The sequence below is a fragment of the Lethenteron reissneri genome, chromosome 19 (genome assembly GCF_015708825.2).
Source record: "Lethenteron reissneri isolate LAM-NWPU_2019-01 chromosome 19, ASM1570882v1, whole genome shotgun sequence".
Taxonomy (NCBI): Eukaryota; Metazoa; Chordata; class Hyperoartia; order Petromyzontiformes; family Petromyzontidae; genus Lethenteron; species Lethenteron reissneri.
Window position 1 is genome coordinate 25,927 of NC_083797.1, and position 25,757 is coordinate 51,683.

The following is a 25,757-nucleotide window of genomic DNA, read 5'->3' on the forward strand; positions in this document are numbered from 1 at the left end:
CAACGTGCAATTATGGTCACGGCAGTAGGACGACGTTTTGGTAAAGCAGATGATGTGCGATTATCGTGGATCGTATATCGTGGACCGATTATCGTGGATCGATTATCGTATATCGTGGACCGATTATCGTGGATCGTATATCGTCTTGACCCCAATACGGACACCATGCGCACTTAACACACAGATCCCCCGTGTAGCCTCAACGGACTGTAGGGGCAAGTGCTGTTATCGAGCACCTGTGAAGACCGGCACGGCGCAGGAGGGGGCGAGTGGGCCAGCGCAACGCCCGGCCGCCTTTGTCTCCCCAGTGGCGATGTAAACACATCGCACCAGGTACTCATTTGAGGCCGAGTCGACCTAGAAGCCTAGGACTGGTTCAAATAATCGTCACTGGGGTTGGTCGTAAACGGGAATCGAACTTGGGTTGCCGGGTTCTAAGTGGACACCACCACACCATCACACACCCCATGCATTACACACCATCACCCCCCCCCCCCCATGCATTACACACCATCACACACCCCATGCATTACACACCATCACACACCATCACCCCCCCCCCCCATGCATTACACACCATCACACACCATCACACACCATCACACACCATCACACACCCCCCCATGCATCACACACCATCACACACCATCACACACCATCACCCCCCTCCCCATGCATTACACACCATAACACACCATCACACCCCCCCATGCATTACACACCATCACACACCATCACACACCCCCCCCCCCATGCATCACACACCATCACACACCATCACACACCATCACACACCATCACCCCCCCCCCCCCCATACATCACACACCATCACCCCCCATGCATCACACACCATCACACACCATCACACACCCCCCCCATGCATCACACACCATCACCCCCCCCCCCATGCATTACACACCATCACACACCATCACACACCATCACACACCATCACACACCCCCCCATGCATCACACACCATCACACACCATCACACACCATCACCCCCCTCCCCATGCATTACACACCATCACACACCATCACACCCCCCCATGCATTACACACCATCACACACCATCACACACCATCACACACCCCCCCCCCCATGCATCACACACCATCACACACCATCACACACCATCACCCCCCCCCCCCCCATGCATCACACACCATCACCCCCCATGCATCATACACCATCACCCCCCCCCCCCATGCATTACACACCATCACACACCATCACACACCCCCCATGCATCACACACCATCACACACCCCCCATGCATCGCACGCCATCGCCATCGCGCACGCGCGGCGCTCTCATCTCGCGTGGCCAATGAGCGGAGGCGACGGCGGCGTCAGCAATGGGGGGGGGGTGGGGGGTGCCGAGACGGAGGAACGGCGACAGAGGGCGGAGGAGGAGGAGGAAGAAGCCGGGGCGAGGAGTGGAGAGAGGAGCAGGGACGGCGACTAGCGGAGACTCGAAGGATCAACGGGCAGGGAGCAGCGACGGGGAGGGAGGAAGAGGAGGGAGGGAGGAGAGGAACAGCAATAGAGGTGGGGGGGAGAGCGGAGAATCGAGGGGATCAAGGAGGAGGAGAGAGCAGGGAGGGCGAGGGAGCAGAGGAGAGGAGGGAGCAGAGGGGACGAGGGACGAGACCGACGAAGAGGAAAGAGAGCGGAGAATCGAGGGGATCAGCGAGGTGGGGGAGCAGCCGGAGGAGAGAACGGGGAGGAGGAGGAGGGAGAAGGAGGAGGAGGAGGGAGAAGAAGGGAGGGGGGAGACGGACGCGGGGGACCACGCTCGCTCGCTCGGAACAAGCCGGGCGACTCGAGGCACCGCCGCGCGCCCCTGCAGGAAGGAGCCCCGCGCCGCCCGGCAGAGCGAGGTCCGTCTCGGCCCCCCCCCCTCCAGCGCGCGCTCCGTCTCGGCCCCCCCCCCCTCCAGCGCGCGCTCCGTCTCGGCCCCCCCCCCCCCCAGCGCGCGCTCCGTCTCGGGCCCCCCCCCCTCCAGCGCGCGCTCCGTCTCGGCCCCCCCCCCCCAGCGCGCGCTCCGTCTCGGCCCCCCCCCCTCCAGCGCGCGCTCCGTCTCGGCCCCCCCCCCCTCCAGCGCGCGCTCCGTCTCGGCCCCCCCCCCCCCAGCGCGCGCTCCGTCTCGGGCCCCCCCCCCTCCAGCGCGCGCTCCGTCTCGGGCCCCCCCCCCCCCCCCCAGCGCGCGCTCCGTCTCGGGCCCCCCCCCCCCAGCGCGCGCTCCGTCTCGGGCCCCCGCCCCCCAGCGCGCGCTCTGCGCTGCTCGAAGCGCCGCGTCCATTGCTCGGTACCCGTCGGTAGCGCGGCACTGTTTGTTGTTGTGTGTGTGTGCCAATGTGTTGTTGTTGTGTGTGTGTGTGTGCCAATGTGTTGTTGTTGTGTGTGTGTGTGCCAATGTGTTGTTGTGTGTGTGCGTGCCAATGAGTTTGTTGTTGTGTGTGTGTGTGCCAATGTGTTGTTGTGTGTGTGCCAATGTGTTTGTTGTTGTGTGTGTGCCAATGTGTTTGTTGTTGTGTGTGTGTGCCAATGTGTTGTTGTTGTGTGTGTGTGCCAATGTGTTGTTGTTGTGTGTGTGTGCCAATGTGTTGTTGTGTGTGCCAATGTGTTGTTGTTGTGTGTGTGTGCCAATGTGTTGTTGTTTGTGCCAATGTGTTGTTGTGTGTGCCAATGTGTTGTTGTGTGTGTGTGTGCCAATGTGTTGTTGTTGTGTGTGTGTGTGCCAATATGTTGTTGTTCTGTGTGTGCGTGCCAATGTGCTGTTGTTGTGTGTGTGTGCCAATGTGTTGTTGTTGTTGTGTGTGTGTGTGCCAATGTGTTTGTTGTTGTGTGTGCCAATGTGTTGTTGTTGTGTGTGTGCCAATGTGTTGTTGTTGTGTGTGTGCCAATGTGTTTGTTGTGTGTGCCAATGTGTTGTTGTTGTTGTGTGTGTGTGCCAATGTGTTGTTGTTGTGTGTTTGCGTGCCAATGTGTTGTTGTTTGTGTGTGCGTGCCAATGTGTTGTTGTGTGTGCCAATGTGTTGTTGTTGTGTGTGTGCCAATGTGTTGTTGTTGTTGTGTGTGTGTGCCAATGTGCTGTTGTTTGTGTGTGCGTGCCAATGTGTTGTTGTTTGTGTGTGCGTGCCAATGTGTTGTTGTGTGTGCCAATGTGTTGTTGTTGTTGTGTGTGCCAATGTGTTGTTGTTGTTGTGTGTGCGTGCCAATGTGTTGTTGTTGTGTGTGTGCGTGCCAATGTGTTGTTGTTGTGTGTGCGCGCCAATGTGTTGTTGTGTGTGCGTGCCAATGTGTTGTTATTGTTTGCGTGCCAATGTGTTGTTGTTGTTTGTGTGCGCGCGTTCTGTGCGTGTATGGGGAGCGGTAGCGCAGTGGTTTGCGCCCGGCGCTTGAATGAACCCGGAGATCCGAGCTTCGAAATTCCGCTCGCGACCAACGCTAACAACGTCTGAATATATCTCAATCGGTCCTGGGTCTCAGCTAGGTCGACTCGACCCTAAATGAGTAACAGGATGCCGGGTGTAAACATCAGCACTGGGGAGACAAAGGCGGCCGGGCGTGGTGTTGTCCACCCACCCCCTCGTGTCTCCTGCTGGCCTTCATAGGTGCTCGCTAACAGCACTTGCCCCAACAGTCTGCTGAAGGCTACAGGGGTCATCTTTGTCTTTGTATGAATGTGTGTGTGTGTGCCGCTAACAGCACTTGCACAAACAGCCCGGGCTGTCTATATGGGGGATCTTTGTCTCTGTTGTTGTTGTGTGCGCGTGTCAAGGCGTTGTGTGTAAATGCACGCGAATGTATTCGTGTGGGGAGCGGTGGCGCTGCGGTTAGCGCTACGCTGCACTACGAAACCCCCGTCCCGAGTTCGATTCCCGCTCACGATCAACACCGAGTGACGATGATCTAAAGCCGGGTCCTGGCCCTCCGCTAGATCGACTCAACCTCAAATGAATAATCTGGGGCGATGTGTAAAATCATCGCTACAAGGGAGACAAAGGCGGCCGGGCGTGGTGTTGGCTGGCCACCCACCCCCTCGTGTGCCGTGTCGGCCTTCATAGGTGCTCGCTAACAGCACTTGCCCCAAGTCTCTTCAAGGCTATACGAGGGATCTTTGTCTTTGTGTGTGGGGGGTGAAGGGGGGTAGTGGGTAATTCCGTGCGCACACGATTGTTCATGCACGCGCGTGTGTCAATGTGTACCCGAGCGTGCGTGTGTCATTACGTGTGTGCGTGTGTGGTTCCGTGAGTGTGTGCGTGTGTCATTGCGTGTGTGTGTCATTACGTGTGTGTCTGCGTGTATAATTACGTGTGTGCCATTACGTGTGTGTGTGTGTCATGACGTGTGTGTGCGCGTGGCTACGACTGTCGAGTGTGCAGGCGGTGCAATTGCACCGGAGAAGATGCGGGGGGGTGATCTGTGCGCGTGTCTACTCCACGTGTGCGAGTTTCTTCGCCTTTGTATATCCGCGCGTGTGTGTGTGCTTGCGCGTGTACACGTGTATGTGTGTACACGTGTGTGTGTGTACACGTGTATGTGTGTACACGTGTATGTGTGTACACGTGTGTGTGTGTACGCGCGTGTGTGTGCACGCAAGTGTGTTGTGTGTGCGCGTGTGTGTACACGTGTACGCGTGTGTGTACGCGTGTGTGTGTGTGCGTGTGTGCACGTGTGTGCACGTGTGTGTGTGTACTCGTGTGTGTACGTGTGTGTGTGTGTACACGTGTGTGTGTACGCGTGTGTGTGTGTACGTGTGTGTGCACGTGTGTGTGTACTATGAGGATGTTGCGGTCGGAGGAAGCTGCTCCCTGCACTGTATGTGTGTGGCTTTGCGTGTGTTCGTGTGTATGTATGCGTGCGTGTGTTCGTATGTACGTGTGTGTATGTATATCTGTGTGTGCGCATACACACGTGTGTGCGTGCACTTGTATGTGTATCTGTGGGGAGCGGTGGCGCAGTGGTTAACGCACTGTGATACAAACCGGTTCCAATCTCGCCTATGACCAATAACAATGTCTGAATATCTGAACCGCTCTTGGGCCTCCCCTAGGTCGACTCGGCCTCAAAAGTACCTGGTTCGGTGTGTAAACATCGCCACTGGGGAGACAAAGGCGGCCGGGCGTGGTGCTGGGCACCCACCCCCTCGTGTGCCGTGCCGGCCTTCATAGGTGCTACTCGCTAACGGCACTTGCCCCTGCAGTCTGTGAAGGCTACACGGGGGATCTTTGTGAGTGTGACAGTGTGAGTGTGGGGAGCGGTAGTGTAGTGGTTAGCGCGCTGCGCTACGAACCCGGCGGGCCGAGTTCGATTCCCGCACACGGCCAACACCAGTGACGATTATCTGAACCGGTCTTGGGCCTCCCCTAGGTCGACTCAGCCTCAAATGAGTCCTGGTGTGGCGTGTAAACATCGCCACTGGGGAGACAAAGGCGGCCGGGCATGGTGCTAGCCACCCACTTCGCGTGTGCCATTCCGACCTGCATAGGTGCTCGCTAACAGCGCTTGCCCCAACAACCTTTGTCTTTTGGTGTCATGTATGAGTGCACACACGTGTGTGTGTGTACACGTGTGTGTACACTGTGTGTGTGTGTACAAACACGCGCATCTCCCTATGGGGGTCATAGGGGGCACGCTTCTCTGATTAAATAGCTGCCCTCTCCCCCTCCCCGCTTCTCCCCTACGCTCAAAGGTGCGCGCAGCATCGGTAAGGGAGGGATTGGGAAGGGAGAGATTGAGAATGGAGAGATAGGAGGAGGGAGAGAGAGGAGGAGGGAGAGAGAGGAGGAGGTGAGAGAGAAGTGGAGGAGGTGAGAGAGAGAGGGAGTGAAGATGAGAGGGGAATGGAGAATAGGAAAGAGAGGCATGGATGATGGAGGGAGAGGCTTTAGGTGATGTAAGGAGTGAGGAGGAATGGCGTGATGATGATGATGGTGTGTAGAGGGGAGCGGTGGTGTAGTGGTTAACGCGCTGCGCTACGCACCTGGCGACCAGAGTTCGATTCCCGCTCACGGCCAACACCAGTGACGATTATCAGAACCGGTCCTGAGCCTCCCCTAGGCCTACTCGGCCTAAATAAATGGATGCCTGGTGCGGTTTGTTAAAACATCGCCACTAGGGAGACGAAGGCGGTCGGGCGTGGTGCTGGCCACCCACCCCTCGTGTGTCGTGCCGGCCTTCATAGGTGCTACTCGCTAACAGCACTTGCCCCAACAGTAGGTTCAGGCTATACGGGGGATCTTTGTTTGTCTTTGTGTAGAGGTGGTGGTGTTATTATGGTACTGATGGTGATGATGATGGAGTGACATTGGGGGGGGGGGCGGAGTTGATCACCACATGCCTCGATAATTGTTGTTAACCTTTTTGTCCACTCCCCGTACCAAGGACGGGGACGAGAGGCTCGCCAGGGGGTGAACTGAGACCAGAGAAGGGAGCAGAGAGAGAGAGAGAGGACGAAGACAGTGGACCAGGAGACAGGCGACTGGGGAGATAGCGCGATCGGAGGACGAGGGGACCAGGGAGACAGGGAGACCTGGGGACGAGGGATCAGGGAGACGAGGGGATCAGGGAGACGGGGGATCAGGGAGACAGGGAGACCTGGGGACGAGGGATCAGGGAGACGGGGGATCAGGGAGACAGGGAGACCTGGGGACGAGGGATCAGGGAGACGGGGGATCAGGGAGACAGGGAGACCTGGGGACGAGGGATCAGGGAGACGAGGGGACGAGGGATCAGGGAGACGAGGGGATCAGGGAGACGGGGGATCAGGGAGACAGGGAGACCTGGGGGCGAGGGTTCAGGGAGACGGGGGATCAGGGAGACGGGGGATCAGGGAGACGGGGGATCAGGGAGAGATGGGGATCAGGGGATCAGGGAGACGAGGGGATCAGGGAGAGATGGGGTTCAGGGAGACAGGGGATCAGGGAGACGGGGGAGCAGGGAGACGAGTGGATCAGGGAGACGGGGGATCAGGGAGAGATGGGGGCAGGAAGAGAGGGGACCGCAGGGTCCCCCCCACTTCTCTCTGTTTCCCTCTGACCCCTCGGTGCATTTTCCGCTGATGGAGCCGGGTTTATGTTTCCGTATTTAAATACTTCCGCTTTCTGTAAGTGTGTGTCTTAGTGTGTGAGTGTGTGTGTGTGTGTCTTAGTACATGTGTGTGTGTGTCTTAGTGTATACGTGTGTGTGTGTGTGTAGTATATGAGTGTGTGTGTGTTTTAGTATGTGAGTGTGTGTGTGTGTTTTAGTGTTTTAGTGTGTGAGTGTGTGTGTGTCTTAGTGTATGAGGGTGTGTATGTCTTAGTGTGTGTGTGTCTTAGTGTATGAGTGTGTGTGTGTGTGTCTTAGTGTATGTGTGTATTAGTGTATGAATGTGAGTGTGTGTCTTAGTGTGTGTGTGTTAGTGTATGAGTGTGTGTGTGTTAGTGTATGAGTGTGTGTGTGTGTGTTAGTGTATGAGTGTGTGTGTGTATTAGTGTATGAGTGTGTGTATGTGTGTATTAGTGTATGAGTGTGTGAATGTGTGTATTAGTGTATGTGTGTGTGTTAGTGTATGAGTGTGTGTGTGTTAGTGTATGAGTGTGTGTGTGTGTTAGTGTATGAGTGTGTGTGTGTATTAGTGTGTGTGTGTGTGTTAGTGTATGAGTGTGTGTGTGTCTTAGTGTATGAGTGTGTGTGTGTGTCTTAGTGTGTGTGTGTGTCTTAGTGTATGAGTGTGTGAATGTGTGTATTAGTGTATGAGTGTGTGTATGTATTAGTGTATGAGTGTGTGTGTGTCTTAGTGTATGAGTGTGTGTGTGTATTAGTGTATGAGTGTGTGTGTGTGTGTTAGTGTATGAGTGTGTGTGTGTGTTAGTGTATGAGTGTGTGTGTGTATTAGTGTATGAGTGTGTGTGTGTTAGTGTATGAGTGTGTGTGTGTATGAGTGTGTCTTTGTGTATGAGTGTGTGTGTCTAAGTGTATGAGATTGTTTGTGTGTGTGGTACTGACCACCCACCCCCTCGTGTGTCGTGCCAGCCTTCATAATATAATTGGTATTGCTCCCTAACATCACTTGCCCCAAGTCTGTTAAGGCTATAGGAGGATCTTTGTCTTTGTTACGGGCCTGACGAAACGAGGGTGAACGAGGTGGTCCCAAGACATGCTTCTTCTGCTCAAATGTCCATTGAGGCGGTGCTTATCTGTCGAGTCAATGGTGGACCATCCACGTTTCTATGGCGCGATGCAGAATGTGTCCATCAGACAAAACCGACTGTGGACTTCCCCAAAGCGTGGCGCTCATTTTATGGACACTGGAGTGTTCATGGGCTGAGCCAACCACCTCTCCATCCCCCCCCCAAGCCAAGCAGGAGTTGACCTCACGACCTTCAGATTGCGAGCCGCTCGCCCCACCACGGAGCCTCCTGTCCGGTTCCGTGACCAACACCTGGCGATGAACCCCTTGTGGTCAGGATCTCAGTCACCTATCCCATTTTTTACGAAACAAGTATTTCCCCCAGTCACCATGCAAATGTTTGCTCAACGTTGGCATGTGTTTGGACCAACGTTGGATCAACGTTGACATGTAGTTGGAGCCGTTGATCCAGTGTTAGGCCAACGTTGGTCCAACGTTAGTCCAACGTTCCCTTGCTTTTTAAATCCTTTATATTAAGTTCGCTTGCTTGCTTGCTTGCGTGCTTGCGTGCTTGCTTGCTTGCTTACGACCGTGCAAATCTTTCGGTCGTTTTTTAACCCACTTCCCGTGATCCAATCGAGCTGACATTTTGCACACAGACTCGTTGTGCGAGACAATTAATGTTCGTGAAAAAAAATTCCAAAATTTTACACTGTTTAGGGAAAACAAATTAAATATTTAATTACCAATTGCTTAATACTGGCAGACAATCATCTGACCCATAGGTGGCAGCCATCTCAAGCCAGAGGACGAGAGGACTCTAGCCGCCACGCATATAAAGGATTTATAGTGAAAAACTTTGTTTTTACGGGTTATACTTATTTCCCCCTAAGGTCGCTCTGGTTCCTGTCTCAAAGACAAACCTCCCAAAGTGCTCGCTCCGTGCCATGGAATAGGCCCCCGCGTGGCCACTCGGTGGGTTGAACCACGACGGTTTGGGCAGGCCCTCACCCAGCAGTGGATTGATCATGGATGATGATGATGATGATCATCATCGTCATTGTCATGATCATCATGACGATGATGATGCGCTTAGTAAATACCAAATGTGATTTTGAGTATTTGGTGATGCTGCTGCGTTGGCAGTGGTGCACAAACAACAACAACACATTAGTTAATAACACTGCGTGCCCTTAAAAATATACATATACTGGACGACGATTTTGGCGGTGACCCTTCTCTAAATGCGCTCTGAAGAAGGGCCATTGCCCAAGACGTCGCCTGTTGTCCATTTTAAGGTCACGGTGTTATTGATGAACACGTTGAGTTAATCGATAGTGCGCCGTGCCGACGTTGAGCCAACGTTGGGCCAACGGTTCCAACTACACGTGCCAACTTGTTGGCTCAACGTCGTCACGTTTACTTTCCAGCAGTCCGTTAAATACTTGGTGCAAGTACACGCGCCTGTGTCTTTGACTTTGTTCACGAGGTAAAGCGTTGATTGCGAGGTAAAGCGTTGATCGCGAGGTAAAGCGTTGATCGCGAGGTAAAGCGTTGATCGCGAGGTAAAGCGGTCTTCGTGGTGTTCGGCCTCCTGGAACAAACTCTAAACTATTTTCGGAACTTCGCGCTTGTGGTCGTGACGTCACTCCACTCCTTTGGGGGAAACTCTCTAAATAATAATATGAATTTGCCCTTATTTGGTGCCTTTCGCAATCACGTCTCAAGGCGCCCGACAATGAAACTAAAGAATAAACCTGGGGGGGGGGCAGAATAAGCGCCAGGGAGGCACGAAGCGATTCTGAAGAAAATCATCTATGGGACGACCCCTTTGATTTATGTGTCCGAGGTGTCAATGCTCTGGGTGTGTGCATTGTCCTGGTGCTGGTCGCCTTTTGGCGACCTCCATTGACCCCCAAGTCTGTGCGGTGAATGCAGACTCGATTATGCCTCGCAAATTGGTGTCTACGGGGCGTTTGAGAACAACTTCTTGACAGATCTCTGCGTTTATGCCAGAAAGGGTGAAGCCTTAAAACAATGTTTCATTGAATAAACGAAAAGTGTTTCAAGGGGCACCAGTAGGGAATTCTACAAATAGGGGGGGGGGGCATCAGTGGGGAGTTCCACAACTGGGGGGGGGGGGGAACCAGTAGGGAGTTCTACAACTGGGGGGGGGCATCAGTGGGGAGTTCTACAACTGGGGGGGGCACCAGTAGGGAGTTCTACAACTGGGGGGGGGCATCAGTGGGGAGTTCTACAACTGGGGGGGGGCACCAGTAGGGAGGTCCACAACTGGGGGGGGGGGGGCACCAGTAGGGAGTTCCACAACTGGGGGGGGGGGCATCAGTAGGGAGTTCTACAACTGGGGGGGGGGCACCAGTAGGGAGTTCTACAACTGGGGGGGGGGGCACCAGTAGGGAGTTCCACAACTGGGGGGGGCACCAGTAGGGAGTTCTACAACTGGGGGGGCATCAGTGGGGAGTTCTACAACTGGGGGGGGGGGCACCAGTAGGGAGTTCTACAACTGGGGGGGGCATCAGTGGGGAGTTCTACAACTGGGGGGGGGCACCAGTAGGGAGTTCTACAACTGGGGGGGGCATCAGTGGGGAGTTCTACAACTGGGGGGGGGGGGCACCAGTAGGGAGTTCTACAACTGGGGGGGGCATCAGTGGGGAGTTCTACAACTGGGGGGGGGCATCAGTGGGGAGTTCTACAACTGGGGGGGGGCATCAGTGGGGAGTTCTACAACTGGGGGGGGGCATCAGTTGGGAGTTCTACAACTGGGGGGGGGCATCAGTGGGGAGTTCTACAACTGGGGGGGGGCATCAGTAGGGAGTTCTACAACTGGGGGGGGGGGCATCAGTGGGGAGTTCTACAACTGGGGGGGCATCAGTAGGGAGTTCTACAACTGGGGGGGGCATCAGTGGGGAGTTCTACAACTGGGGGGGGGGGGGATCAGTGGGGAGTTCTACAACTGGGGGGGGGGGGCACCAGTAGGGAGTTCTACAACTGGGGGGGGGGGGCATCAGTGGGGAGTTCTACAACTGGGGGGGGGGGGGCATCAGTGGGAAGTTCTATAGCCGGGGTGGAAGGGGGGGGGGGCATCACCGCTAGGTGTTGGGGTCCTTGACGGGGGGCTGCTGCGTGTAAGAAGATCTCCAGTCGGCTCCTGAATGTAAAGTGGAGGCAGCCCTCCTCGTCCGCCCGTGTTGGAGAGTAAATCCACAACATTTTCTCTCCAACACACACACACAGAGAGACCGTGTGTGTGCTGTCCTAGTGACGAATTGGCACGTCCTGTACACGTGACGAACCTTACTAAATAAAACCTCACCTCTATTATCATGGATATTGGTCGCGAAAGCCTGCGTGTTAGAAGCTATACAGGGGATCTGTGTCTGTGCTTGTACAGTGCACGCTGTCGTGTCTGCCACAATCACCGTGGGGGGCGGGGGCTCAGGTGGCACGCTTGGGCCCCCCGCAGAGAGGCCGCGGAGAGCACCCCCAGTGACGGACTAGACTCTCCAGGGTGTAGGGGCGGGGAGGGGGCAACCCTTAAATCACCCGATCATCATCACCACCATCATCTTCATCACCACCATCATCATCACCAGCACCACCATTATCTTCACCACCACCATCACCACCATCATCTTCATCACCACCATCATCATCACCAGCACCATCACCACCATTATCTTCACCACCACCACCACCACCATCATCATCACCAACACCATCATCACCAGCACCATCACCACCATTATCTTCACCACCACCACCATTATCTTCACCACCATCATCATCACCAGCACTATCACCAATATTATCTTCACCACCACCACCATCATCAGCACCACCATCATCTTCATCACCACCATCATCACCAGCACCATCATCACCATCATCGTCACTATTACTATCATCATTACCACCACTACCTTCACCACTACCATCTTCATCACCACCACTACCATCATCATCATCACCACCGCCATTACCATCACCAATCTCATTACCATTATCATCACCACCACTACCATTATCATCACCACCACTACCATCATCATCACCACCACTGCCATCATCATCACCACCACTACCATCATCACCACCATTACCATCACCACCACCACTACCATCATCATCACCACCACCACTACCATCATCACCACCACCACTACCATCATCACCACCACTACCATCATCATCACCATTACCATCACCACCACCACCACTACCATCATCATCACCACCACCACTACCATCATCACCACCACTACCATCATCATCACCATTACCATCACCACCACCACCACTACCATCATCATCACCACCACCACTACCATCATCACCACCACTACCATCATCTTCTCTAGCTCGCCATTCCTCCCGACATCACCCTCCCCGCAACGCTCGTGCATAATGATATGCTAATTATATGCTAATTAAGTGATAATTGGGCACGTACACGCGGTTGTGTAACACAGAGAGAGAGAGGTGCCTGTCACTCACGGGACGCTCACGCGCCCCCCTCACCGTTTTTTGTTTGCTGTTGGAAACAGGCTTCTTTAACCCAATGGGTTTTACCTGCGCAAAAATAAACCCTATTAACTACCCCACCAGTCGCTATCATCATCATCCTTCCGATCAACCACTACACCATCACAGCCACCATTATCATCATCATCACCATCACAGCCACCATCACAGCCACCATCACCACAATCACCATACACATCATCATCACCACAATCACCACCATCATAATTATCTTCACCATCACTACCCCATCACCACCAATATCATCACCACCACCACCACCACCATCATCACCATCATTATCATCATCTTCACCATCACCCCATCACCACCAACATCATCACCATCACTACCCCATCACTGCCAATATCATCATCATCACCATTATCATTTTCACCATCACTACCCTGCCACCACCATCAACTACCTCATCACCATCTTCACCATCACTATCCCATCACCACCAACATCATCGCCATCACTACCCCATCACTGCCAATATCATCATCACCATCAATTTAATCATTTTCACCATTTTCACTATCACCACCAACATCATCACCATCACTACCCCATCACTGCCAATTTCATCACCATCACGACCATTATCATTTTCACCATCACCACCAACATCACCATCACTACCCCATCACTGCCAATATCATCACCATCACCACCATTATCATTTTCACCATCACCACCAACATCATCATCATCATCACTACCAATATCACCACCATCGCCACCATTATCATTATCTTCACCGTCACCACCCCATCCCTACCGCCACCATCACGCCGTCTCGTCGTCACGTCCCCGTGGGGCTGCTGCGGTATAAAATTGGAAGCCGGCAGGAGAGCTCTCGCCATGTGCACGGGGAAGCCCGCGCATCCACAAGCTGCCCGCACACCCACGCACACAAAAGACAAAGCTTCCCGTGTAGCCTTAACAGACGGTTGGGAGCAAGTGCTGTTAGCGAGCAGCACCTATGAAGGCTGGCGCTGTGGCACACGAGGGGGTGGGTGGTCAACACCACGTCCGGCAACCTTTGTTTCCCCACCGCATATGTTTACACACCGCACCAGGTACTCATTTTCTTTAAGGCTGAGTAAACCTAGATGAGGTACAGGACCGGTTCAGAAATTCGCCACTGTTATTGGTCGTGAGTGGGAATGGAACTCGGGTTGCTAGTTTCACAGTGCAGTGCACTGACCACTGCACTATCGCTCCCCACACATACACCAGAACTAGCAGAAGTACCCGGCGTTGCCCGGGTGAAAAATATATTTCTTAATAACCTTATATATATACACAGATGGGCTGCTACCCCTGCCCCCCCCAGCCACGATCTCCTCGGCCGCTGTGCAGTAGTATGTACGGCCTATAGTGTGGTGGGGTGTCGAGGCCTAGTACCGTGCAGAGCCTCCGGCCTCGCCTAAATTGCCCACCCGGCTGAGGCTGGGTACCGGGGCCGTTACCCCCCCCCCCCGCCCGCGCTACAATAATACTGTGTAATCGCTATAATTTTATTATCTACCGACCCTTTAATAGTAATTGCACACATTGGGGTGGCGGGGGAGTGAAGAGGACGTGAAAGTTTGATGAATTTACCTCAGAGTCGCGTGGTGGGTGTCGAGGCCTAGTACCATGCAGAGCCTCCGGCCTCGCCTAAATTGCCCACCCGGCTGAGGCTGGGTACGGGTGCCGTTCCCCCCCCCCCCCCCCCGCACTACAATAATACTGTCTAATCGCTATAATTTTATAATCTACCGACCCTATAATAGTAATTGCACACATTGTGGTGGGGGGGGGAGTGAAGAGGACGTGAAACTTTGATGAATTTACCTCAGAGTCGCGTGTTAATGCGTGCGCCTATTTTTAACGGGAATTAGAAATGGCGTCCACCCCGCGGCGAATGCGTCGCTACCCGTTGCCAGGGGCAACCGCCGGAACAATCGTGTCTCGCAAATCCCTGACATTTCGTCCAATGAAACTGCGTATGGTCCGATACACAGACACACACACAGACAGATAGACAGACAGATTTGCGATTTTATATATATAGAATTCACAACAGTGGTGGTGACGTCACCACAGCGGCTTATGCTCGGCCAGGTGCACCTTGAGGCCACGTAAAGTGTAGAAGGCTTGCTGGCAGGTCACGGAGCAGACCCAGGGGTTTTGGGTTGACTGAGACAGCTGGCAGATTCACCACCTGTGCCCTCTACTGTGCCAACTACTGTGCCAAAAATGGGCAGATCACCTTCATGCGAGGTTCACTGTTCCATCACTGTAATGTATAGTCCAACAGATATTCTTGCTGGGACCTGGCATGTATCCATGATATTGGTTGAACTTATGTTTGTGATTACAAGCCCATGGGCTGTACAGATGTTTAGCAACCACCTACCATTGTCATAGAGCTGATCTGTTCCATCACTAATGTATAGTCCAACAGATATTCTTGCTGGGACATGGCATGTATCCATGATATTGGTTGAACTTCTGTTTGTGATTACAAGTCCATGGGCTGTACAGATGTTTAGCAGCCTCCTACCATTGTCATTGAACTGATATGGCCCATGCCTTACAAGCAATCCAACCCAGGTGCGTCCACCAAGACGCACTCGGGCTTTACCTGGCACCTGGGTCAGGACGTGATAGAAGGCATCTGACTCATCAGCTCTTGATTGCATCCCTCCACTGATGTTCATCTTCAGTGGAAGCGTAAAACACCAACACGAATCTTCATTGCCTCATTTATGGGGAGGCGAGGCCACAAGAGCCAGAATTTAGCAGCTTCGCACACCTCGCCGCCACGTTACAACACCACCTCCATTATTTTGTCGAAAAGAAGAGCCACTCCTTATTTGTTTGGCAGTTTCCAACCCCGAGTGAAGGACTGTCCACCCCTCATGTTGACCGAAGCCAGAACCATTCCCTCGGATTTACTTTATTCCACAGAGGTTCAGACGGTACCGGCCCAGCTCCCGACAACAGGAAAGGCAGCCTCTCCTCCACAATGTGTTTGAACATTCCACGTGGCCAATCGCAGTAGGATTTTGTGGTTGGTCGGAAGACGTCATAATGCCTGCCCAGCTGGGGCCTCCAGCACGAGCCTTTTTGGGTGTTCTTTTCGTGGTTTTTGGGTCGTGTGAGATGCAATTTCCATGAACGACGCTTTATAAAACGAAACATTACACTGTTTTCCACACGCATTACACTGCACACTACTTTACATCACACGCTAGTGCACACCATAAATGCTACACACTAAAGCAGGGGTCGGCAACCAGAATAACAATGAGCCATTTTTTTTCGTATTCGCTAAAAAACAAACACCTCAATATTTCAAGAGACACAATGCAATGTGGGGTGATTTCGAGGTGATGGCTTCTTAAGCGACGTCACGAAGGAGCAGTCTTTAAAGAGCCGCATGCGGTTCTGGAACCTCAGGTTGCCAACCCCGACACCAAAGGGTACATTGTGCCACACACTACATGTAAACTAATTACACGCACACACACAAAGACAAAGGTCGCACGTAAAAAAAGTGTCATTAGCGAGTGTCACCTATGAAGGTGCGGCATGACACACAAAGGGGTGGGTGGCCAGCAACCACGCCTGTCTCCCCATTGGTGATTATTAGACACCGCACCAGGTACTCATTTGAGGCTGTGTTGGTGGCCGTGAGCTGGAATCGAATTTGGGTCGCGGGTTCGTAGCGCAGCGCGCTAACCGCTGCACGACCGCTTCCCACACTCACACCCGCGCACAGTCGTGCGATGAGGACGCGGTCTTGGTCTATTAATGTGGAGTGGAGAGGAGGAAGGGAGGGGGAGAGAGGGGCAGGGGTGCGGGTGATCACGTGACTCGCGAGGAAACACCTGGAGCGCGTGGGCACAGTTCCGGGATGATTGACAGCTGAGTGTGTTTGTGTGCGTGTCTTTGTGTGTACTCTGTACATTTATGTATACGTGAATGCATACGTCTGTAAGGGTGTGTCTTTGTGTATGTGTGGAGAGCGGTGGCGCAGTGGTTGACGCGCTGCGCTGTGGACCTGGCGACCCAAGTTCAATTCCCGCTCACGTTGCACCATCAACATCAGTGACGATGATCTGAACTGGCCCCTGGGCCTCACCTAGGGTCGACTCTATGTCAGCGTGAGCGTACGAATGTGCGTGTCTCATTGTACCTGGGGAGATAAAGGCGGTCGGCCGTGGTGCTGGTCACCCACCCCCTCGTGTGCTGTGCCGCCTTCATAGGTGTTCGCTAACAGCACCTGCCCCAACAGTCTGTTGAGGCTATACGGGGGATCTTTGTCTTCGTGTGCAGTGGGGTTTTCCCACCGCACTACAAACGTGGCCAACCGGGTTCAACTCCGGTTCACGCTTTACAATGGAAATTTTTATCGGAACATGGTCCTGGGCCTCTCTCCTAGGTTGACTCAGCCCGAAATGTGTACCCCCAGTGTGGTGTGTAAGCATCAATCACTACTGGGGAGACGAAGGCGGCCGGACGTGGTACTGGTTATACTACACATCACCGCCCTACCCCACCTCTTACATCGTGCAGCCTTCATAGGTTCTCGCAAACAGCGCTTGATGTAGGTAATGTATTAGTGACGGTGTAGTGAGATGATGGTGATTGTGGTGGTATAGTGAAGATAATATGATGGTGTTTTAATGGTGTCGTGTTCTGATGGTGGGTATTGTGATGGTGGAGCGAGATGTGATGTCTCGGGCAAATATCAATAAAATATCAATATCTCGGGGGTCTCAAGGGGGGGGGGGGCATCTTACCCATCGCCTCCCCCCCCACCGGATCCGCAACTGCTGATGGTGCAGTGATTGTTTTGATGGTGATGATGTTTGTGGTGGTAACGGTGTGGTGATAATGATGGTGTGGCGGTGGCGATGGCGAGTGTGTGGCGATGGTGATGTGTTGGTGGGAATGGTGATACTCATGGCGATGATGTCTCCAGGTTCCATCATGGGGAATCTACTCAAGGTTCTCAACAGCCCCGACTTGGAGCACGAAGGGCCCAACTTCTTCCTGGACTTTGAGAGTGAGAGGGGACACACGGGGGCACGGGGATAGAGGGGCACTGGGTCAAGTGAGGACAGACATGGACACACAGAGACACACGGACACACGAAGACACAGGGACGCACAGGAACACACAGAGACACGTGGATATACAGGAGCGAATGCATGGGGAACACGTGGAGACCAGGGACAAATGCTTATACAGGGACACCAAGGGACACGTGGGTACATGGTAACACAGAGACACACGGGGACACACGGGGACATGGGTACAGACACCGGGGCAAACAGGCACATGGATACACAGACATACACGGGGACACGTGGGCACATGGTAACACAGAGACACACGGGAACATGGGGACACTTGGGGATATGGAGGGGGAGGGGGGGGACACACGGGGGGACATAAGGTGTCTTGTGTGGTTCAGTGTGTTGTGATGTCGTCTGGTGGGTGTGCGCGTTACTGCTTGGGGTGGGGCGGTGTGGTGTGCGGTTGTTGCTGTGCCTGTGTTGGTGTGGTATGTTATATCTGATGAGTGGTTGTGGGGCAATGTGCAGTGTGGGTGGTGTGGTGTGCGGTGTGTGTGGTGCATGGTGCGGTGTGTAGTCGTGTACAGCCGTGCGAGGTGTTTTGCGTGTGGTGCTTGTGGTGCATGGTGCGTGGAGTGCGGGGTTCAGCATGCGGTGTGCAACGTGGGTGGTGGTGCGTGGCGTGCGTGGTTCCCTATGGACACTGCAGTGAGGAATGCGGTGGTGAGCGGTGGTGAGCGGTGGTGAGCGGTGGTGTGCGGTGGTGTGCTGTGTAGACGCGGAGCCGAGCGAGGCGGAGCGCGACGTTTGGGAGGAGGTGAACGCCGTTCTCTCGGTGGCCGAGACGCTGCTGTCCGAGCTCAGGGACTACCCGGGCGCGGGGAGCGAGATACGGGAGGTATGCCACCCCCCGCAGACCCCGACAGAGACCCCTGCACGGTGTAACACGCAGGAGGCTTTCGCCACCAAAATTATTCATAATAAAGGTTTTTTGGGTTAGATCGCCGTAAGTATAAGTGTGTCGTAACCCTCCACCACCCGACACAGCCAGTAAAGTTTGTGACGTAAATCACCCGATGCTGCTTACCAGCGAAACGTCACGGTACCCACATTGTAAATGTTGTGGATTTACTCTCCAACACACCGGTGGGCTGAAGTAGTAAACTAATTGGCGCGTTGTTTACGTGACAAACCTTATTGGCTGTGTCGGGTGGTGGAGGGTTATGACACATTTATACTTACGGGATTTAACCCAAACACCCTTATTATGGACCCCTACACAGAACCGCGCACACACACACACCACTACACAGACCCATATACAGAACTCTACACACACCTGCAGAGACCCCCACACACACCCCTACCCAGACCTCTATACAGAACCCTACACCCCAATAGACACCCAGATAGACCCCTACACACCCCTACAGAGACCCTACGCGCACACCCATGGACCCCACAGTTCCAACCCCATGTATCCCCGCGTCTCATTGTCCCTCTCACTATGGGTGCCAGTGTATCCCCATGTATTTGTGTCTCCTCGTGTCTCGCCATATCCTCACGTGCCCCCCCCCCCCATGTCCCCCCCACGCCCCTCCTGCGTCTCCTGCGTCTCCCTCCCCCAGGCGATCTCCCACCCGGAGGACGAGGCAGCTCAGGGCCGCGTCTGGGCGGCCGTGTGTCCCCTCGTCTCCAAACTCAAGGGCTTCTACGAGTTCTCCGTGCAGCTCGGTGAGACGACGCCACGGGGAGACGACAACGGGGGAGACACGCGGAGACACACGGGGAGACACGCGGAGAGAGTGGGACACGGAGAGACGCCGGGTGGAAGAGTGAGGCACGGAGAGAGACAGGGAAACGGGGAGACACGAGAAGATGCCGGGAGAGAGTGAGACACGGGGAGACACGGGGAGACACGGGGACATACAGGAAGAGACGGAAAGACACGGGGAGATAGTGGGACACGGGGAGAGAGTGAGACACGGAGAGACATGGGGGGAGAGTGATGCACAGAGAGACATGGGAAAACACAATGAGACACGTGATGAAACGGGGATTAATAGAGAAACACGGGGAGAGAGTGAGACACGGGGAGACATGGGGGGAGAGTGAGACACGGGGAGACACGGGGAGACATGGGGAGAGAGTGAGACACGGGGAGACACGGGGAGACACGGGGAGACACGGGGACATACAGGAAGAGACGGTGAGACACGGGGAGACACAGGGGGAGAGTGAGACACAGGGAGACATGGGGGGAGAGTGAGACACAGGGAGACAAGGGGGGAGAGTGAGACACGGGGAGACATGAGGGGAGAGTGAGACACAGGGACACGGGAAGACAGAGAGGAGGCGCAAGAAGACTGGGAGAGACGTGGACAGACGCGGGGAGTGGAATTTAGAGTGATTTTTCTAGGCGACGTGTGGGGTGGCGTGGTTGGGGGGGAGGTCCCGTGCCCCCCTCTCCGCCCTAACGTGAGTTCCCCCCCCCTCTCCCGTCTCTCCCCCCCCCCCCCGTCTGCCCCCCAGAGCGAGCCATGGTGCGGCTGCTGGAAGTGCTCACGGCTCCCCCCTGCACCCCCGTGCAGCACCTGGAGCGGGAGCAGGCGCTCGCCAAGCAGTTCGCTCAGATCCTGCACTTCACCCTGCAGTTCGATGAACTCAAGGTAACCGCGTTTACCACGGGTCGCAGTTTACCACGGGGTTGCAGTTTACCATGCATCGCCGTTTAACATAGTTCACCGTTTACCATTGTTCAGAGTGTACCGTGGTGTGTACCGTAGTGTCTCACGTGTGCAGGGTATCTACAGTGTTGTGTGTAGGGTGCGTATCACGGTGCATGGTGTGTACCATGGTGTGTGTACCGTGGGGTGTGCTCTGCAGATGACAAACCCATCCGTTCAGAACGACTTCAGCTTCTACCGCCGAACCCTGAGTCGCATGCGCATGACCAACAGCAACGTGAGTATGGCACATGCCACCCTCGCCCACGTGTACACCCTCGCCACACCATACCCATGCGTACCACTCTGCTCACCTGTACCAGCCTACCCACCCCATCCACGCGTACCACCCTATCCACGCGTACCACCCTATCCACGCGTACCACCCTATCCACGCGTACCACCCTACACACGATATCCACGTATACCACCATTGCCCTACCATACCCACGTGTACCACTTTGCTCAAACGTACCACCCCATCCACGCGTACCACCCTAATAACCCCTTCCAACACCATCCATGCATACCACCCTACCCACCCCACCCACCCCATCCACCCCATCCACGCGTACCATCCTTATCCCACAATACCCACGCTGTACCACCCTGCGCACCCTACCCACGCATGCCCTGCGCTAGGCTGGCACGGAGGCGGAGGTGAGCAATGAGATGGCGAACAGAATGTCGCTCTTCTACGCCGAGTCAACGCCCATGCTCAAGACGCTGAGCAACGCCACCACCAGATTCGTCTCAGAGGTACGGCACGGGACCACGTGGTAGAGCTCGTAGTGGTGGTGGTGGTGGTGATTTTGGTTGTGTTGATGTTCATTATTTGGGTGGTGGTGGTTATGATGATAGTGATGGTGTTAATGACAGTGGTGATTGTTGGTGGTTATGTTGGTTTTTGTTGATGATGGTGGTTATGCTGGTGATTATGCTTGTTGATGTTTATGATGGTTGTGGTAGTGGTGATGATGGTAGTGATGATGGTGATGATGATGTTGATGATTGTGGTGGCGGTGATAGTTATGGTGGTAGTGGTGGTGTTGATGTTGAAGATGACGATGTTGATGATGCTGGTTGTCATGGTCATGATGTTGATGTTGGTGGTGGTGATGGTGGCGCCACCCTGTGGTTTAAATGAACAATTTAATTAGTGATTTCACTTGCAAACGTTGCAACACTTGTTCATCATACAAAATAATGTTTTACACGCTTAGACGTGTACAACATATTAGCACCACCGATTGGTACAGTCAGCTACGTACGGTTCAAGGTACGTTGACAATTTATTGTGTGTGCTTTGATTCAAAAATAGAGATCACAACGAAACTGGATAATTCAATGCCACTGAGCTATTTATTAACCTTAGAAATGGTGATGCAAATGCAGTTTATGATTTTACTATTATATGTACAAGAACACGAGGGAGACAACTCAGCTGCAGGAGCTGAACCTATGCAACTGCACTGAACTTCATTTTAACTGCACTCCAGTAAACGTGCCAACGTTGAGCCAACGTTGAGCCAAGGTTGGCACGTGGTCAGAACCAACGTTGGGCCAACATTGGGCCCCAAGGTTCCACGTTCGCTTGGTATTTTTTTCAGTCGTACTTGCACAAAAACGGGAAGTGGAAACGGCGCTACAGTCCAGAATTACGGTGGCACTGCTAGAAAACAGAGCCCTTGAGAACCGCAAGCAAGCCATTTTTGTTTAGGGCGTCGGGCCCTGCGTGGAAGAGTAGGCCAACATTCTCCCCCAGCCACGACCAGGCCTACCTCAACCCCTCCTCAACCACTCCCGCCTGTTTCTGTCACCAAAACTACACCACCAACAACAACCCCACTACTCTTAAATATCTCAACCACTATCATCTTACGTGCAATTTTCTAATTGTTGTTACGCGCCTTGCAATAAGGCACTACTACGGCAGTGTTCTTCACTAATTTTCAGAGGGGGGCGGGGGGCACTTTCGCCGATAAGACATCGCCAGTGTGAGGGTCGCCACACAGTTGAAACCATTGGGGGTTGACAGCAGCACGTCGACGACGATGATGATAGTGGGGGGGTTATTCACTCGTTCTGTATTGTCGGGGGCCGCATCAAAGGCCATCAGGGGTCGCCAGTGGCCCACGGGCCTTGCAATGAAGAACGCTGCTCTACAGAGTGTATACATTTCTATGCGACGAGATAATGAATTGCAGTGTTGAGCCTTGGTCTTGTTTGTAATGCACGGATTGGGGGTGGGGGTTGTTGGTGCAGCACGAGTCGGTGGTGCCTCTGGAGAACACGACGGACTGCCTGAGCACCATGGCGAGCCTGTGCAAGGCCATGCTGGACACGCCGTGAGCTCACAACCACCACCACAACAACAACACCGAGACAAGAACAATATTAGTACACAACAACACTATACCACAACAATACTAGTACACAACAAGACCACAACAATACTAGTACACAACAACACCACACCACAACAATACGACTACACAACTACACCACAACAATTCTAGTTCACAACAACAACACTACACCACCATGGCAGGCCTGTGCAAGGCTATGCTGGACACGCTGTGAGCGGGCCCACCACCACCACAACAATACTAGTAAACAACAACACCACACCACAACAATACTAGTAAACAACAACACGGAAACACTACACCACCATGGCGATCCTGAGCTAGGCGCCATGCTGGATACGCCGTGAACTTCCACTTGCTATTGCAACAACAACCACACAACCACTACAACCACAACACAACTTAACCACCATAACAACATCACCACAACACCATCAGACCAGCACAACACAACTTAAACAGCACAACACCACCACAACCACGCCCAGCCACAATACAACGCACGGCCAGAGGCTCGTGTAGTAAGCTGGGCAGTGCAGCAAGTAGGTTGTTTTGTGTGGTTGTGGTGGTGGATCTTCCACAGGGAGTACCGGTGTCGGTTTGGCAGCGAGGATTCGATGCTCTTCTGCCTGCGTGTCATGGTGGGCCTCATCATCCTCTACGACCACGTCCACCCAGTCGGGGCCTTCGCCAAGACCTCCAAGCTGGACGTGAGTGGAGACGGGGTGGGGGGGGATGGTCGTCTCCTGTCGTGTGGAAATAGCGACAGAAGATGATGGGTGGTGAGATCGCGTTTAACGAGCCAGTCAAAGAACATGACATCATCGGAAGCGGATCGAACGTTTGTGTCATCCCGCCGGGAAGACGAAGTGAAATCTGAATGGCGACTCTTCGCGCCGCGGTGTTTCGCCTGCGCAGCTGGAGTGAGTGGTCATCGTCGTCTTGCAATCGTCGCGCCTCCGATTAGCACGGCTGGCTGCGTACGCGCGGTGCGAAAGAAGTTCAACATACGTACAACAATATACACGCGTCGCCACTCGTGCGTCATCGGATAGAGTCCAGGTGGGCCGTGGGAATCCCTGGCGCAGGTTTAGAATCACCCACGGCCACCCGGACAGGAGGAGGCTGCTGATCGGCCGTCGGATCTTTAACGAGGCTCCAGTGTTCCTCGAGGGCGAGGTGCATGTGCTCTACATGTGGCCTGTGCTGTATGCCACTGTTTACCGTGCGTGCTGTCTGTGCTCTACATTTGTATACTAAATGTAACGTGTGCTTTACATGCTGTGCTGTGTGTACTGTGTGGCGTATGTAATGTATGTGCTCTGTGTAAGGTGTGTGCTGTGTGCATTGTGTGTGCTCCATGTAATGCCTGTACTGTGTGTGCTGTGCGTGCTGTCCACAGATGAAGGGCTGCATTAAGGTGCTGAAGGAGCAGCCCCAGGCGAGTGTGGAGGGGCTTCTGAACGCACTCAGGTAACAACTTGGGTAACAACGGTGGAGTGGTGGCTCAGTGGTTAGCGCGCTGTGCTTATGAATCCAACAACCTTGGTTTGATTCCTGACCATGGACGTCTGTGGTGAAGGACATCTGAATTGGTCCCAATCCGCACGGACCACCGTGTTGAGGTATCGTGAAACAACCCCCTTGACCGACACAGGGAGCGAGGCGCATCCATCCTGGAAAGGCCTTCATCCAGCAGTGGATTTTAAAAGGATGTAGATTTTTTTTTTAGTTTTGCTGGCTGGCTAGAGGGACCGTCAATTCCAAAGGATGTGCAGTGCGATCGTTATTATTAAATAAAAAGTCTTAATTGAACATAATGAGATGTTGTTGTGCAGTCACTGGTGCCTGGGCTGGGACGAGCAACTAACACTTGCGAATCCGGTTTCATGACAGCCCAGTCTGTGTGAGTCTCTACAGGTCACTTTGTGAGTCGTTGGTGATTGGGCTGAGAACATTAACTCATTACGATTGAGAATACATTTTTTATTCCGATTTAGTTTGTTGTCCTTCCCCCCACACCCCCGATTTAGCACGGTTGGCTCCATACGGTAAATACAATAACCAGAGGTGTCTGAATCCTGTATTCACATCCAGTGGTGCCAACAGCTGAGCATCTCTTTTGTCGTTTCTCCCAAGGTACACGACACGACATATCAACGACGAGACGTCGTGCAAACAGATAAAGAACATGCTGCAGTGACGACGCCAAGCCACGTCGAGCCACCCTGGGCCTATCCTGGGGCCACACTGCAACCAGGCCGGGCCCTCGCCCCAACCCAACGGGGTTTGGACGGGAGAAGAGAGTCACTCCCTTGGCCCCCCACCCGGGGTCTCAGGGACTCGGGGACAAGGGGGGTGGTGGTTTGGTGGGAGGATGGGAGAGCTGGCGGGCGGGTGGATGGGTGTTTGACGAGTTGTGATGTTATTTTATTGGTGGGCTGACCGTTTGTGTGTGTGTGTGCGCGCGTGCGTGCGCGTGTGTCTCTGCGCACGCGTGCGAGAGAGATCGCTGGTCACTGCAGTCGAGGCCGAACGTTGAAATTCGTGACGGAATTATTTTAATTTTAAGCCGCGGCTAGCGGAACGTAGCGACGTTCGTGAGCGGACGCGATGCCCTCGGTACGACTTATGGTACGGAATTTGAGCCAACGGGGAGCGAAACACATCCATATCCTGTGGGACAGCCGCCCCTGTGTCCTGCGATCGACACACAGGGGGCGATCATTGAACATCCACGGGACATTCTGCGCCACAGGTCGCACGTGGTGATGGGTACACACCTCTTCCAAGAAGTCTGGCCAGGCTGGAAGAGTAGGCCAAATATCACTCTTCGAGAGCTCTCTGTAGTGGAGATCCTTCTGCGAGCAGTGGCGTGAGCAAACAATTGCAGGGCCTGCGCCTTTAATCCTG

At 53.9% G+C, this 25,757-nt stretch overlaps 1 protein-coding gene across 1 annotated transcript; it reads left to right on the forward strand.

Annotated features, from left to right (window-relative positions):
• The first annotated feature begins 1,586 nt into the window (after window positions 1–1,586).
• LOC133344072 (CYFIP-related Rac1 interactor B-like) lies at window positions 1,587–25,214 on the forward strand. Its single transcript, XM_061554017.1, has 11 exons — window positions 1,587–1,886; window positions 17,652–17,735; window positions 18,526–18,647; window positions 19,378–19,483; window positions 20,282–20,418; window positions 20,636–20,713; window positions 21,118–21,234; window positions 22,741–22,823; window positions 23,428–23,554; window positions 24,247–24,317; window positions 24,984–25,214. Exons 2-11 carry the CDS (start codon window positions 17,660–17,662, stop codon window positions 25,045–25,047), a joined length of 981 nt encoding a protein of 326 aa, XP_061410001.1. The 5' UTR covers window positions 1,587–1,886; window positions 17,652–17,659; the 3' UTR covers window positions 25,048–25,214.
• Window positions 25,215–25,757: the final 543 nt, after the last annotated feature.